A 15,206-nucleotide genomic window follows, 5' to 3' on the forward strand; every position below is an offset into this window, starting at 1 on the left:
GGGGTCATATGATTGTCTGGGATTTTAGCTTTGTACTATTGTAGGGTCTTTACCTTACAATACAAAAGCGCCTTGAGGTGACTGTTGTTGTCATTTGGTGCTATATAAATAAAATGCAATTGAAGTTATTTTGATGGGAAAATGGGAAATGGATGCAGTGATTTATTGGAACATGCAGTGCATGAGGCACAAACAGAGCTTGTACAATCTAACCTTTATTCATCAAGACATGCTGGACGCTCTTAGGCAAGCTTGTAATTTCTGTAAGTATAGAGCATAGACCTTCAGCACAGATGCTTTAGCCCAGGGGTGTCAGACAGAAGGCCCACACCTCATGCATGTCCCCTGCACCACTAGCCGTTTCTTCTCGTTTTTAATGCCCTACCTTACCTCCTTTTTTAAATAAACATTCATTCACCTCTCTTTAATATGTGGGGATCTGCCTGGCCTTCCCCAAACTGCATTTTTAATCTGTGCTCAAACCATGTGCCATTATCTATTAGAAATGCAGTCAAACCTAGATGAGGATGTGGTGAGTAAATGTGTAGTTAAACATTTTTATACTGACAGAAAGGGGAATTTCACTGGTCTGGCCCACTTAGGATCTCCTCCAGTTTTCTTCTGTTTTATAATGACATGACTTAAGATACTGTTCATCTGCCGTAGGTTGTTTTTTAGACCTGAAACCCGTGTTTGCCCTGCACTTATCAAGTTTCCTCAATTTTCTATGGAGCACACCATGCTGAGATAACCTATGGCATGTGCCACAGATTTAACTAAACAAATGGGAACAAATTATGTTTTTTTTTATGACAGTCTCCTATTAACAGGTAAAGATTATATTTAAAACTGAAAATGAGTGAAAAAGCAGCCAACTTCCAAAGAAAACCACTGAAAAAACCTTCAGAAAGCTCAAGACTTTTGCACAGTTCAATATGTGTTAAGGTGTGTTAAGATCTAGGGTTTGTTCACAATATGTTCGTGCAGATTATCCTTTGAGCTCTCGTGCCTGTAAAGCAGCAAGCACAGTAATCACAATCAAACTGAGTGTTCGAGATGTTTCTGTCAGCGAGCCAGGCAGCTGTACAGCTTCAGCACCCCCACTAGATGTCACCAGTTTCAGATGAAAAATATATTTCTCTTCCATGAAGCTGCTATGCTAGAATCAGGGCGTACTCCTAAGCCTCAGCTCAGAACCACTGGAGCAAGTCTGCTTCCTGGTCTCACTGGCTTTAGATTTCATTGGGGTCAGCAGGTGACACACCTTCTAATTCTTAACCAGAAGTTATAAGTTCCAAGAACTGTGACTGTCTATATGTGTCATTCTGTTACTCCCATTTTTTTTTTATTATGAAAGCACATATATTTATCACTTCTAAAGAATTAGTTTGAGATTATGAAGATCAGCTTTATCAAGCCTCACAATCTTCTGATCACGCTGGCACGCGCAACTCTCGGTGTGCGTCGGGAAGTGTAAAACAAGATCAACACACAGGGCAATATTCAGATAAACAGTATCTCTCCCATCGCGTCTCAGGCCATCCGGTGTTTTTGGTCTTACTTTTAGTTTGCACAGCAATGTTTAATCACACAACCAGCAAGAGATTACGTAAAGCTTACTCAGCCGTTACACGCCAGTTTTTTTGACGAGGAGCCAAAAACCTGAGAGCTGGTGTGAATAAAATGTTGCACAGAAAGTATTAAAAAACAGGCAGCAGTGGGGCACTTTTATTTTTAGACACTTAGTCCATCAAAAGCAGTCTGAAGCAACAGATTCGTCTTCCTCCTCCGAAACATTGCAGATGCCAACGCCTTACGGAGCCCTGCTGGGATAGTAGGAAGTTTTATCAAGGAGTCAACTGAGGAGGGTGGATTTTTAATTAAAAGTAAACAGCTTCCAGGACAGAAGCCTGCAAAGACATCATTGTGTGGTTTAATATAAAGACACTCTCTGGCTATTCCTCTTGCTTGCTGTCTTTTCCACTGCTTTGCATGCAGTGATGCAGAGGGCTGCCTAATGTGACACGTCGATCCCCGGGGGTGTGCTTTAGGAGGACACATCTGTGTTTCTCAGGGAGCTGAACTACTAACCTCTGGGAGACAAATGTGAAGAATTCACCCAATCACAAAGCAGCAGTGATAGCGGTCACACCACATCACACAATCCCCACATTTTTATGTAAGAGGAAAATGTGTTCCCCTCCCCTAAACAAGACTGTCAGATTACATCTAGACACTTGATAGACTTGTGCCAAGTTGGTGTAAAAGAGGCTGAGCCGTAGAGTGCACCACGTATTGGGGCGACTGTGGTTCAGAGGGTTGGGAAGCTCGTCTTGTAACCGGAAGGTTGCTGGTTCGATCCCCTGCTCTGTCTGTCCTGGTCGTTGTGTCCTTGGGCAAGACACTTCACCTACCACCTACTGGTGTTGGCGCGATATGGCAGCCTCGCTTCTGTCAGTCTGTGGCTACCACTGTAGGTTCACCTCTTCCTATTTTATGTTTAAGTCGCTGTCTTGTGTTTTTTCCAGCATACTTTCCATATCCAAGTGTTTTCCGGGCATGCCTGCCCTACAGAGGAAAAGTGCTGTCTGCTTCCTGCTTGTTCTGCACATTCATGCGTAAGCTTTCATCAGCTCTTATAGCAAACAAACAGTAGATTCTGTCATCCTCTCATGTCCATCTGTCACTGGCAGCTTTGCATGCTTCCTCTGTCATTAGAATCGGGAAAAAACAATGGCTAAAATGTATTGTTTCATCATAACAGCTTGACGTACTCAAAATTTTGCTATTCATTACTTCATTTTCCTATCAGATAGCTGATGAGCATTTGGGAAATGACAGCAATGAAGCGCAATAGTGATAATCCAACGTGTACTTAATGTATTTACATGTTTGAAGGCGGCCATTTGGCTATCTGCGTGACTCTGGCACGGCTGACCTGCCTTGGCTTGACTTGACCGAGAGACCAAGTGCATGTGGGCAGGGATGAGCCACACTATCTGTGTGCTCAACTTCACCACGGATTGAGGATGGAGGGGCGTGATTTTGATCTGGTGTCACAAGTTTTCAAAGCACACCCACGGTTTCATGTTATACTTCTTTGGGTTAGGGTTACAGCCTTGATTACTCAAGAAAAAGGGTCACAGTGTCTCTGATATATCTGCATGTTAATCTTTGGAAACAAAAAGCATTGTGCTGGGATTCTGGAAATCAATTAACCTTTATTCTATTGATCATTTGATACAATACAGAAACTGTTACTGAGAAGACAAAGTTAGTTTAATTTAAAATGTCTCCATTGCATACCAGCATATCGCAGCATCTCCCCTCCCACAGTGGTCACAGTGATCCATTGTCTTGTTCCTCCTCCCCGTGTTTCCGCTTTATTAGATAAACAACTCTTCAGACCTCACGTCTTCCTCCATCCCCTTCTTCCACCTCTCACCTTATCCACCAGCACAAAGCCAGGCAATCCCTCATTCAAAATCAGACCGGTATCATAAATGTCATTCAAATGTAATCTCTAAATGACATTTACCTCTGTTACAGATGACTTCCAGAGCAGCAGATACTTGGAAAATGTGCCACAAGCTCACACATCCTGGGGTCCTACACTGAAAGTCCATGACAGGCAGATGTGGGTGGAGCTTTCAATGTGTCATCAAGTGAGAGGGGCGAGGAGATGTATAAAAAAGAGTGGCACAGTTCAGACAGCTTCAGACCAGACACTGCCGGCACATGAAGAACACAGTTGCAACTGTATGGATAACAGTCTCTGCAGAGCTCCATCCGTCCACTATGTCTGCTCAGAGCAGCGTTCTGCTTCTCGTCACTCTTTGGGCTTCAGTGCAAGATGGTAAGTGCTATATATTCTTTTTCAGTGGGGTGTTCATGGCACAGTTTTTTGTAAGACAGCAGCCTACAATCAAATATTTACACTGGCATTAATCACAGCCACACTGTGCGCAGTGACATGTTAAATATGCAACATACAGCAGCTTGTTTGTAACACCTTTAAAGCTGCTGCTGTTTTTAAACCTAAAATCACAAAGAGAAACTGGAGTGTTTGTGAGTCCTTATTATGCCAAAGTATTCATAGATTCATTTGCTTGGTCATTGTAAATGATCAGAATCAATTTGAATCTAGATCGGTGTTTCTCTCTCTATATATATATATATCTTTTTAAATATGTGGAAAATAACGAAAGTGAGCCAGACTACTGACAGGTATTGTTACTTAGCTGGAGCTGATGTTGTGTTTGGTTAACCCTTCCCATCTCTGACTAGGTTTAGGTCTACCAGTGATGAACCAGATGGAGGTGGAGGTTCAAGAAAGAGTCCCAACACATCGATTGAGGACCAAACGCTGTGCCTGCTCTAACCCGCTGGACTCAGAGTGTCACTATTTCTGCCACCTGGACATCATATGGATCAACACACCCAGGTGAGCTTAAAAGGAAGCGCCGTGAAAAATGCCTGAAGGCTCTGAGCATATTTTCCTGTATAGTAGTGACACATCTCACAGCCTTGCAGCCCAGACGCTGCAGAACAACTTTGCTGTCATTATCACTGTAGTCGGCAGCAGTGAGATATCAAAGAGCAAAGTCTGCAGGCTGGTTATATCACGAGCAAGGCACTGACTTTGTATTTCTCTCTACAGCAAGACGACAGTTTATGGTCTTGGTGGTGCTTTTTCTCGACGCAGACGATCCACTGGCCGCTGCACATGTGCCAACCGCGATGACCAACCCTGCACCAAATTCTGCTATCTCAGGTGAGCACCTCATACAGCCTCAAAACCTCAATGTAAAGCACTAGATTAAAGGCAAAGCTGAGAATATATGTTTAGCTCACTGTAGGTAAAGGCAGGTAATATTTCCCTTTGAGGATGACAGGGAGAAGTAGGTATAAGGAAACAGCTCGTGCTATTATTAGCCTAAATATGTTTTCACTGAGTCCCACTTGTCCAAGGGTGTGACTGTCAAAACAATGCAGCTGGAGCTGAGGGAGTGGAGTAAGCGTACAAAGTTCAAGCAGGTTGTTTCTGATCGGCTTAGATGTGCAGATTACACAGATCGTGTAATAAAGCCGGCCTGGTCCCTGTCCTGTGATTTATGTATCTGGATCTGGATATCAGTGAAGCGCTAAACAGAGAACACAAGAAGAGGCATGGTTGAATGGCAGCATTCTTCAAACCTCGACAGAAACGATAACTGCTGATTGTGGGCCTGGAACATAAAACATTTAGTGAGCCTGTAAAGATAAGAGTCTTTTAGGTTAACACAGAGTGCTAAAAAATAAGCAGCGCTGGATCATGATCAATAAAAGTTTTTAAAGTGACAACCTTCAGCTTAAGCATGACTATTGGTGTTTTATTGGCTCTTTCTCTGCAGCCCTGAAATCAAAACTCTGCAAAGACAAAAACGGCACTCAGTCAGCATTCTCAGGTGAGCTGTGAAAGTTTTTAAAATGCCTTTAAAACCGATATATAAGTTATATTATGATGATTATGATGATATTTGAAGTTGGTGGCTGACGTTTGTCTTTTTTGTGTGCAGCAGAGTGAAGAGGGCGCAGGGTGCACATGATTCAGACAGAGGCAAGTCTCCGTGGGCTCAGGTGAAGCGCGCTGGCTAAACAGTGGAGCTACTGGAGCAGGGGGAAAATGAGAGAGAGAGCAGTGAGCACCTGAACAAATTACCCTCCTTTGATACAGAGGAGGGGAAACAAAGGGCTGAGAGATGAGTCCCACACAGGAAGGCCATGGAGAAAAGCCAAAGCGCCACAAAGATCGTCTGTTCGTACCTGCAATTAGGGGGCGGAAAATATGCCGCCAGTTCTGCAGGCGTAATGGAAACAGAAGAAGAGGATCGCAGCTGATATGAGTTATCAGGTCATGTGTGACTTTTGCCTTTTGGTGTGTCAGAGCTGTGTGACTGTGCAAACAGGCCAGGCCAGCACCGACTAAGAAGACAGAAAGAGGAAGAGGAGACTTGTACTTCGTATGTACGAGTCATATTTTTGCTGTTGCATAAGACTCTATTTACTATATTATAGAGCTCTAATACTACAGCTTATAAAATTAACTTTTTCACTATCATTGGGGGTTTTTGACTTTGTTAAATGAAGTTTTTTTTTCAAGGATATTACAAGATTTCTGTACAAAAGCATATTGTGTGTAAAAGTAAATACATTTATAAAGCTGTCAGTTCTTTTAATCAAACAATAAAGAAAATGCACATGACGTTGTGTGCGTTGTCTTATGTTATGTCTCTTACGTTTCACTTTGTGGCGTCCTGTGTTTGCTTCAGGAAAGCAGAGAGGTGATTACTCTTAATAAATCACATGGGAAAATTGATCTGAGGGAACCATATTTAGCAGCTGTTGCTATTCAATTGTGTGTGGATCAAACATATTGTCAGAGATCAAACAGAGGCCTGACATGGGTGAATGGTTCAGGAATCTGCGCTTCACATCAGTTATAAGTTTACCTGCTGTTCAAAGGCAGCACAGGCTTTGTTTTCATAAGGATCTATGGAAAGAATGCATGTTTTTGTAAACCAGAGGGTGAGAACACGCTTTGAAATTCCCACTCGCTCCGTGTCTTACCGACTGTTTGTACAGCACATACTCTCCGTTCACACGTGAATATGTAAGAGGGCAGATGAGCGTCAAAGTCCCAAAGGAAGCAATTATCAGAGATGATTTATCCGGCCCTCACTTTCTAATCAAAAAACACTAACAGCTACACACGAGTGATAGTATGCCTTTTTATTTCTGGAGTAGGATTTCCTGCTTGACTGCATTTCTTTTCAGGTCATAACTTCCCTTCAACGCTTTCTGGGGAGACCCCCTGCAGCCCACTTTTCCAAACAGGCCTGAACACAGTCTCAGCTTTTCCTCACAAACAGACTGCCTGAATCCACAGTGGACACAGTAATAGCAGACATCTTCAGATGCAGTTTCACAACGCTTCACACAGCTCTGATACTCTGCTTTATCCTTGCCTTACAAGCTACCTGCAATACATGAAAGAAGAAGTGAGAGCGGGGAAATGACAGGAAGTCTATATACGTTCATTCGGGGTTGATGTTGTGGTCATGCATTTTAAATTAGGGCATTTCCTCATTCTGCTTGCCAAGAGGGACCAACAGCAGTAATAAACAACTGTAATGACTCTGCTGTAACGCAATACAGAGATAAAGATGATTAAAAAAAACATTCACATGATTAATAATTAACTTACAAAGAAATATGACTGTGTCAGCTAAGCTGTGAGAAAGCACAGGCTGTCTCAGTGCAGAACTCTGTCCATGGTGCTGGAACAGGAGAGGCTCTAGTAAACCACGTTACTGCTGATGGATGAGCTTTACTGGTTTCCACCAACACTCTGGCAGTATTTCTCCATTGCCAGTAGAGAGTGCGCTACTCAGGCCTTTTCTAAATGATCAGCTTTTGTCCTTCAATATAAATTGCTTTCCAATTTCATTCAGATACAGAAAATACAAGCATGGTGCATAAAATAAAAAAGTTAGTAAATTAAGATGTAAAATTGAAATGTGTGTATGAAAACAGGCTGGAAAAATCCAAAACAGTGGACATGCACTATGCCCTAAATTGCACGTGAGTGAGTTATCTCTTGATCTAAAAAAAAAAAAAAGAAAGTCTGACAAACATTAAACTGAATTTTATGCACTTGCCAATTTTGTGTTTAATTGGTTTCCACAAAGACAAAAGCCGTTTGGGTGTAGCTGTTATGTTTCAGTGGTGTGTCTTACAGATACCTTGTGGGAGGTGTAATAGACAAGTGGCTGTACAATAATAATACAATAACAATGTTTCTCCAATTTTGTGTCAAATGATGATTAAAAAAGAATCATGTGTCGATGTACAAACACCTGACCTTTGATTTTGTGAAACTTTGTAGTGGTTGTGTAGCTGTTCTGCAACTTCAGTGTCTTAGTACAGCGTCACTGCACTTGTAACCACATCAGGATGCTGTTTTTTCAGTCCTATAAAGCCACACTACAGGGATTAATAATGGTGAGCAGGTAGATTGCCCTTCATTTCCAATTATTTTATGAATATTTTTAAAATAAAATAGATAAAGTGGTTAAAGCTGTGGCAAGAGAAGAAACAATTCATCTACAATCAATCAAATTATAGGTAATAGCTCATAGTGCACTGAGCAAATACACTATATTGCCATTGCTCACCTACACATATGAACTTGATGTGCATTCCATTCTTAATCCAGTGGGATTATTATGATGTTCACCCCTTTGCAGTTATAACAGCCTAAACTGTGCAGGAGTGTTTATGGAAATTTCTGACCATGTTACCTGAAGTCTGTTTGTGAGGTCAGACGCTGATGTTGAACGGAAGCTGTTCCATCAGGTCGAGGTCAGCACTCTGGGAAGTTCTTTCACACCAAACTTGGTCATCCATGTCTTTATGGACTTTGCGCACTGGTGCGCAGTCATGTTGGAACAGGAAGGGGCCATCCCAAATGTCTTGGTACGCTGAAACATTAAGAGTTCCTTTCACTGGAACTAAGGGGCCAAGCCCAACTCCTAAAGCACAAGCTCACACCATAACCCCCCTTCCACCAAACTTTATACTTGGCACAGTGCAGTCAGACAAATACTGTCCCCCCAGCAATTACCAAACCCTGGATTGCCAGCGTGATTCGTTGTTCCAGTTCTGTTCAATTCAGTTTTATTTATATCTTGACAAATTACAATAAGAGTTGCCTCAAGGCCAGAGAACACATCTCACTGCAGCTGGCTCTGTGATTTTTCCGTGGACTACTGCTTTGTTGCTGTTGTTCCCAGTTGCTTCCATTTTGCTATAATGCCACTAACAACTGACTGTGGAATATTTAGTGGTGAAGAAATTTCATGACTGGACTTGTTGCATCCTATCACGGTACCACGCTTGAATTCACTAAGCTCCTGAGAGCGACCCATTCACAAATGTTTGTAGAAGCAGCCTGCAGGCTTAGTGGTTTGATGTTATACACTTGTGACCTGGATGGGTCAGGGAAAAATGATGGCAGTACCGTGTATTTTATCGCCAGTTCTTCTGTCTTTATCGTGACTTATTGATCATGATTATTGTTAGATTTGTATTGTTGATTGTCATTTATGCTTAGAAATATTTACTTATATATGCTTAGAGTTTTGTAATTAGTTGTAGATTGGTAGAGGTTTTGATCCTTGATAGTCTGCAAACTTTGTGTGTATTAGACAGCACTTTGGGAGCATGAGAGGTCATACCGTGTCTTATTGTTTTATGGTAGGATTAACGTAGTTGCGTCTGTTCTAGTCTAAGTGCTCTTTGTTTAGATGAACTGCAGGACTTCCTCACCGTGTTATCTAGGATGAACCATCTAGGGTGAGGGGGAGGCTACCCTCTTCCTGACCAAGGATGTTTGACCCTTTGATCAGCAGTCCACACACACACACACACACACACACACACACACACACACACACACACACACACAGGCAAGGTACTCTTTGTGTATGTAGACGTCATATGTTAATGAACTTATGCATATTCATGTAACCTCAATAAAAGGACAGTGATATGGGAGAACGGACGAGAGCTACTGGGGTCAAGCGAAGGAACGGTGCCTGTCCGGTTCTCTCCCGTGCACGAGTACCATGAAGAAGTTTGCCTACTTGTGTCTTGCTTGCAGTGTAATTATATTGTCTTCAACGTTCCAGCGAATAGGTTTATGCTACAAACCTATCATTAATTGGTCCTTCGATGCCGGAGCCCTGGAATCGCATTCACCGAGGGGAGGAGAGGCACGCTGAAAGACTGACGTCAGCCAGGAAGTTCCTGTGGATTCGCTGTATGTCTTTTCTCCTCGATGAATGGCGATCGGCGGGATTCGAGGCTGATATTACACGCTAAGCAACACCGAGTAAGTTTAGAGTCCAACTCTATAACTGTACGTCTTCGCCGCTCAGTGGGGCGTTGTCCGTGGCCGCTTAGTGGGGCTAAAATTACGTCTTCGCCGCTCAGTGGGGCGTTGTCCGTGGCCGCTCAGTGGGGCTAAAATTCGCCGTCTAAGTGGGGCGATGTACAAGGCCGCTCAGTGGGGTTTTTTGTACAGAAGCATTAAGTCGCAGAGTTGCGCAGTTCGAACTTTTTTTGGTTCGCCGTCTTAGTGGGGCGAAATACAGACCGCTGTGTGGGGTACTGTAGTGAGTTCTCCACCGCTCAGTGGGGTGTTGAGAAGTTCCGCGGGGTCCAGATTGTGCTGGACAGTAGGCCTATTTTGTGTTGTTGTCATTGTCGTCGTCGTTGTTGTTGTTGTTGTGTGTGCGGAGCAGAACATGTGGTCTGTGACACCGACTGTTGTTGTTATCATGGGTTTCTAAGCAACCAAGAGTGAGTCGGAGGGAGACAGACGTTTGTGCTGGACTTTGCTCCTGGCAGCACAAAGTATTTATGTAAAAAAGAGAGAGAGCGACGGCTCCACAGCTGCGCGGGTTCACGCGAATGCGGTCACGCGGACCTGAGCCGTGCGGTTAATCGCAGGCTTATAAATGGAAGAGATTCAAATGTTAGAAGTTTTCAGAAAACACACCAGCCTTGGAGAGCTGTGGAGAAGGCCAGCCCACATCAGCAGCACTTAAGATATGCTCTGGTGAATGGCTTTCCCCCCACCCCTTGCTGACACAATGTTTATTCTTTAGCTTGCCCTGATCGACAGCAGCCTGTGTGCCAGACCATAGATTTAATTGAGGTGGATAGTTGTTAAAAGTAATCTACATTAAGCTTGTGGTTGCTTAAATTCAGTACAATGACATGTGAGGTGAAGTGATATAGGTAAATATTTAAACTCATGAAGTGCATAGAGGCACTTGACCTGTGTGGAAGACTGTCGTCTTATTATGAGCCATTGTTGAGATATAGAGCACATCTGTGAAAACAACTAATATGCTCAACCCTGTATGAAACATCTAAAAATACATGATGGAGAAGCTGTGTTGAATATGTAAGTGTAAGACTTTGCCACTGTGGGCAGAGCATGCAACTACTGTGTGATGTCGCGTTGCAGTTTTGTTTTTGTTTTTTGAGCTGATGAGCAAGCTACACATTATCAGATCAAGAGCTGTCTGAGAACTACTCAAAGAGAGGGAAACAGAGAGTGTGCAGCGTTTCCATGAGCAGTTTTTCTGCACCTTGACTCGTGTGTGTGTGTAGCATCAGCATCATGTTTTTGTTTATTTGTTTTGTTGGATTAAAAATAATTAAATAAACTGGTGATCATGCTTATGGATCACCATGGCACATATCTCCAGCCATATGGTTTATTTATGCAGATGAAAAAGTGAGTGTGAATGTGTCTGACATCACAGTGTTTTTGTGCACTGTGCAAAAGTGATTGCCTCTGATTGTGAGTGAGAGCGGTGATTTTGCAGACCACCAGCTATTGTGAAGAAAAAAAAAAAGAGTGAAAAAGAGACAAATTACTACATTGTAGACGAAGAGAAATAATCATAGGAAAAAGGTTTTGTGTTGATCAGCCGAAAAACAACTACAATGTCATTTTCTGCTTTTAAGAAAGGATTGTTCACACAAACACAGACAGAGAGAGAGAGAGAGAGATGTGTGTTGATTAAGCAGTGATGATAATAATGAACATGTTTTAGTTTGTCACTTTCAGGTGAAAAGCAGACCTGTATCAATTTTCCACATGCAACAGTCGGAAGAAAGTTATAGTTTAACATCATTGGAAACATGCAGGCCAAGTTTCTGGCTGACTTATTTACAGTGCCATGTGTTTCTCAACCTTACAAGCGAGCTCACTCCTCCCTGAAGATAAGGAATGCAGCTCCAAAGCAATAACATGATAAAGAGACAGCAGCAAGTCCTGAGCACAAAAAGTCCCAGCAAAGCAGCAGCAATGTGGATAAACAGCAGCAGAAGAAGAAAGCAAACCCATCTTCCTGTCTGATTGGTTGAATTTCACGGAGGGGCGAGCAAGATGGCAGCGTGAAGAGGAGTTTTTGTTTGAGTTCTCAGCACGAGACACTTATTTGACGTCTTTCTGGCCTTCGGGACTTTTTTGGAAATCAGCGCGCTAAACTTGCTGGATCTGAGGCCAGGGTCTGCGGCGGCAGCATGTTGAAATGCTCAAAAAGGACTGAGTGACTCGGGCAAGCCACATGCGGCTAGCGACATGAAAGAAATGGACCCTTCATGATGCGTTCAACGTGCCAGCGCTGTGGTGGGAAAGGCTCCATCATAAACACGCCCTGCGCCCTGCGCCGAGGTTCAGGCCAAGAAGAAGAAGACGATGACTTCCAAGCCCAAGAAGGTCGGCCTCAGCGTGGGCGAGCTGATTGTGAAAGCCGTGGTCGCTTCCAAGGAGCGCAACGGCCTGTCTGTGGCCGCTCTCAAGAAGGCTCTGGCTGCCGGAGGCTACGATGTGGACAAGAACAAGGCCCGTGTCAAGACCGCCATCAAGAGCCTGGTGGCGAAGGGCACTCTGGTGCAGACCAAGGGCACCAGGACCTCCGGATCCTTCAAGATGAACAAGGCTACTGAGAGCAAAGCCAAGAAGCCCGCCGCGGCCAAAGCCAAGAAACCGGCAGCAGCTGCTAAGAAGTCGCCCAAGAAGGCAGCAGCAGCACTTCAGCTACTAGACAGGACAAAGCTGAAGGAGAACTGCCGGGACTGTTGAAGTGGGAGAGGACAAAAGAGTGAGAGGACAACAGAGTGAGAAGACTAGGTGAGAACACATAGGAATTATTTAATGTGGGAAATCAAAATTTGGGTTAGCAAACCTGGGGAAAAGAAAACTGACTGCTTAAGTTGGAAAATTGAGACGGAGTCTGAAACATTGCGAAAATAGAAACATATACAAAATCACACACACACAAGCAGAACATGCATTAACCCTACTAACAATTCCAAACACAAAATGACTCATGAAGACTCATAGCACATTAGTTAAGAAATGATTAAACAATAGTAGAGAAGTGTGTAGGAAAGGCAGCTTTAAGAACATGCTCTGCTGGAGATGCAGCTCCACAGACATGCATTAGACCTGCCTAATAACACAAACACATGCAATGAAAATTAGCTTGTTATCTTTCATCAGTGTTAAAATAGTGTCAATTTAGCAGACACTTGTTATTAAATACTGAATTTATCCAATGCAAAAAATTGACTCTCCAGGTTGCAGGACAACAGTTTAACTTTTGTGGGAAAAAAGATCCTGGTTTGACCAACCAGTGATCAGACAATAAATTTAGTTGTTAAAATGGTAAATTGGGAGAAGCTTCCTGCTTGATTGAGGCAGCACATGTAATTTACTGTATGAGGGAAATTGTCTTTTGTGATACTATTTTGAACATGCTTTTCTGTCGTCCTGTCAACTTAGTGGGTTAATAGCTGATATGCAAATTAGTTGATCGGTTTTAGATTAATGAAAGGTGACTGAATTCTAGTATGAGTGAATGAGATGTGTTGGAGTTGTTGTGTGTTGAGTGGAGACTCTAAAACACTGAGTTTCCTGTTTTGATGTGCGAGTGAATCCTGTATTTAGATACACAACTCTGAATACATCAGAACAAACGTCTTTTGTGAAGTGCATGACAGCATGTCACATGTTTTATGATGAAGGGAAAAAGGAAAAATTGAATAAAATAGATCTGTGGCTTAAATGAGTGAAGAGCACAGACCGGGTGATTAAACTCATAGCTAATATGACATTAGGGTTATGTTGTGTGTTGTGCAGTTGATGGTTGGTTTGGAGTGAATCTAGCTGATGATTCTTCTCCTGTTGTGAAGATGATGAGGAGTTTGTGTCATGACTTAACAAGGCCTTTTTATTTTGATACTTTCACAGTGCACTGAGAGTTTGGTTTGATAATCTCTGTTATTTTTTATTTTTCATTTTTGAACAAGCACTGATTTTTGCTTGTGAATTTCTTTTCTTTGAGCAGATCTGCAAGTCGGGAATTAAAAGCGTTACACGTCGTCAAGAAAATTGTTGCAAGTGAGTTTCTCCACATTTAAAATGGGTTCAGGAGGAAGCCACTTATTTGGGACAATTAGGAAATGAGAGTCCCCCCCCAAAAAGGATTCAACGAGGAAATCCAGTCTAAATTATTTTTCTTTTTGAAATAACGTCGTTTTGCTGAGCGTGGAAACGAATGCGATGATAATTTCCACAATTAGCAAAAGAAGGAACCACTGAGTGAATGAGTAAGAATTTTAAAATAACTGACTGACTGACTGAACATGATTGTGTGAAGCTAACCCCCACCTGACAAAGGTGCAGATGAACCCATGTGTTTCCTTTTACAGGAGCAGAAAGATGACAGCAACACTCGAGGTTGCATGATGATTTAACCTTTTAAATGCCATTTTCTGTGTCTGTGCATTTATCAGGTGTGTTATTCATAGGCTTGTGTTGCTCACAGAGATAACTGTGACAAAGTATGCATACGCCTGCGCAAGCGCTAATATTTGCATTTTCTTTTCTTACAGCATGCCAGTTCTTCATGTGAATTGATGATGCGATTTATACCAGGACAACTGGTTGATGTTTTTTCCTACTACAGGATTTCTGGGTTTATGTGTGAGGAAAACTGTGTTTACAGGTTATGAGTGGTGATGCTGTTGCATTGTGTTGATGGGAAAATGTGAAGGTTACTTTGATAATGTGAATAACCTGTGTGAAATTTCCTGTGTTGAGAACTGGTGTTACTTCTTTCCACAGCTAGGGTTGACTTTATGGTGTTTTTATGGCACCTCTGGAACCTGTTGACCTGTGTCTGACCTCTGTCTGACTACAGTCAATGTGTATTGCTAATGTTAGTTTCTTTGAGAATGCTGTGGAAGATTCAGCTGAAACGGACAAGTGACATGAGTAAAACAAATAAGAGATACAGTGTTTCTGGGATAGTTTGATATGGGCTCATTGGCTGGCCACTTTTGAGCCCATAGTAATATATAAGTGGAGAGACTTTGCTTAAGAGCAGTCACCGATTACATTGATGTTGCCTGAGTACATGGGATGATCCATGTCTGAGGCGACTTATGAAAATAATTGTAGTTTACTGATTTGAGAAAACCTGCACATGACACTTGTCTTGCTGATGTTGAATGCTTCTTGTCCTTATGATACAATTGTTTACAGGTATGGAGTTTGATTTTACTTCCAGATTTTGTTT

At 42.5% G+C, this 15,206-nt stretch overlaps 1 protein-coding gene and 1 pseudogene across 1 annotated transcript; both read left to right on the forward strand.

Annotated features, from left to right (window-relative positions):
- Nucleotides 1-3,571: 3,571 nt before the first annotated feature.
- On the forward strand, nucleotides 3,572-6,244 carry LOC146698092 (endothelin-2). Its single transcript, XM_085472633.1, has 5 exons — nucleotides 3,572-3,856; nucleotides 4,288-4,444; nucleotides 4,661-4,774; nucleotides 5,394-5,447; nucleotides 5,559-6,244. Exons 1-5 carry the CDS (start codon nucleotides 3,739-3,741, stop codon nucleotides 5,635-5,637), a joined length of 522 nt encoding a protein of 173 aa, XP_085328759.1. The 5' UTR covers nucleotides 3,572-3,738; the 3' UTR covers nucleotides 5,638-6,244.
- Nucleotides 6,245-9,120: 2,876 nt separating this feature from the next.
- On the forward strand, nucleotides 9,121-14,949 carry LOC146698093 (histone H1-like; annotated as a pseudogene).
- The last annotated feature ends 257 nt before the right edge of the window (nucleotides 14,950-15,206 follow it).

The sequence above is a fragment of the Copadichromis virginalis genome, linkage group LG11, assembly GCF_057382275.1.
Source record: "Copadichromis virginalis isolate Kocher_CV1m ecotype Utaka linkage group LG11, C_Virginalis_male_GT1.1, whole genome shotgun sequence".
In the NCBI taxonomy this organism is placed as follows: domain Eukaryota; kingdom Metazoa; phylum Chordata; class Actinopteri; order Cichliformes; family Cichlidae; genus Copadichromis; species Copadichromis virginalis.

Coding starts and splice junctions, on each gene's coding strand:
- LOC146698092 (XM_085472633.1), top strand. CDS start 3,739: ATGAAGAACACAGTTGCAACTGTATGGATAACAGTCTCTGCAGAGCTC. Junction 3,857..4,287: donor TTGGGCTTCAGTGCAAGATG/GTAAGTGCTATA, acceptor ATCTCTGACTAG/GTTTAGGTCTACCAGTGATG. Junction 4,775..5,393: donor ACCAAATTCTGCTATCTCAG/GTGAGCACCTCA, acceptor CTTTCTCTGCAG/CCCTGAAATCAAAACTCTGC.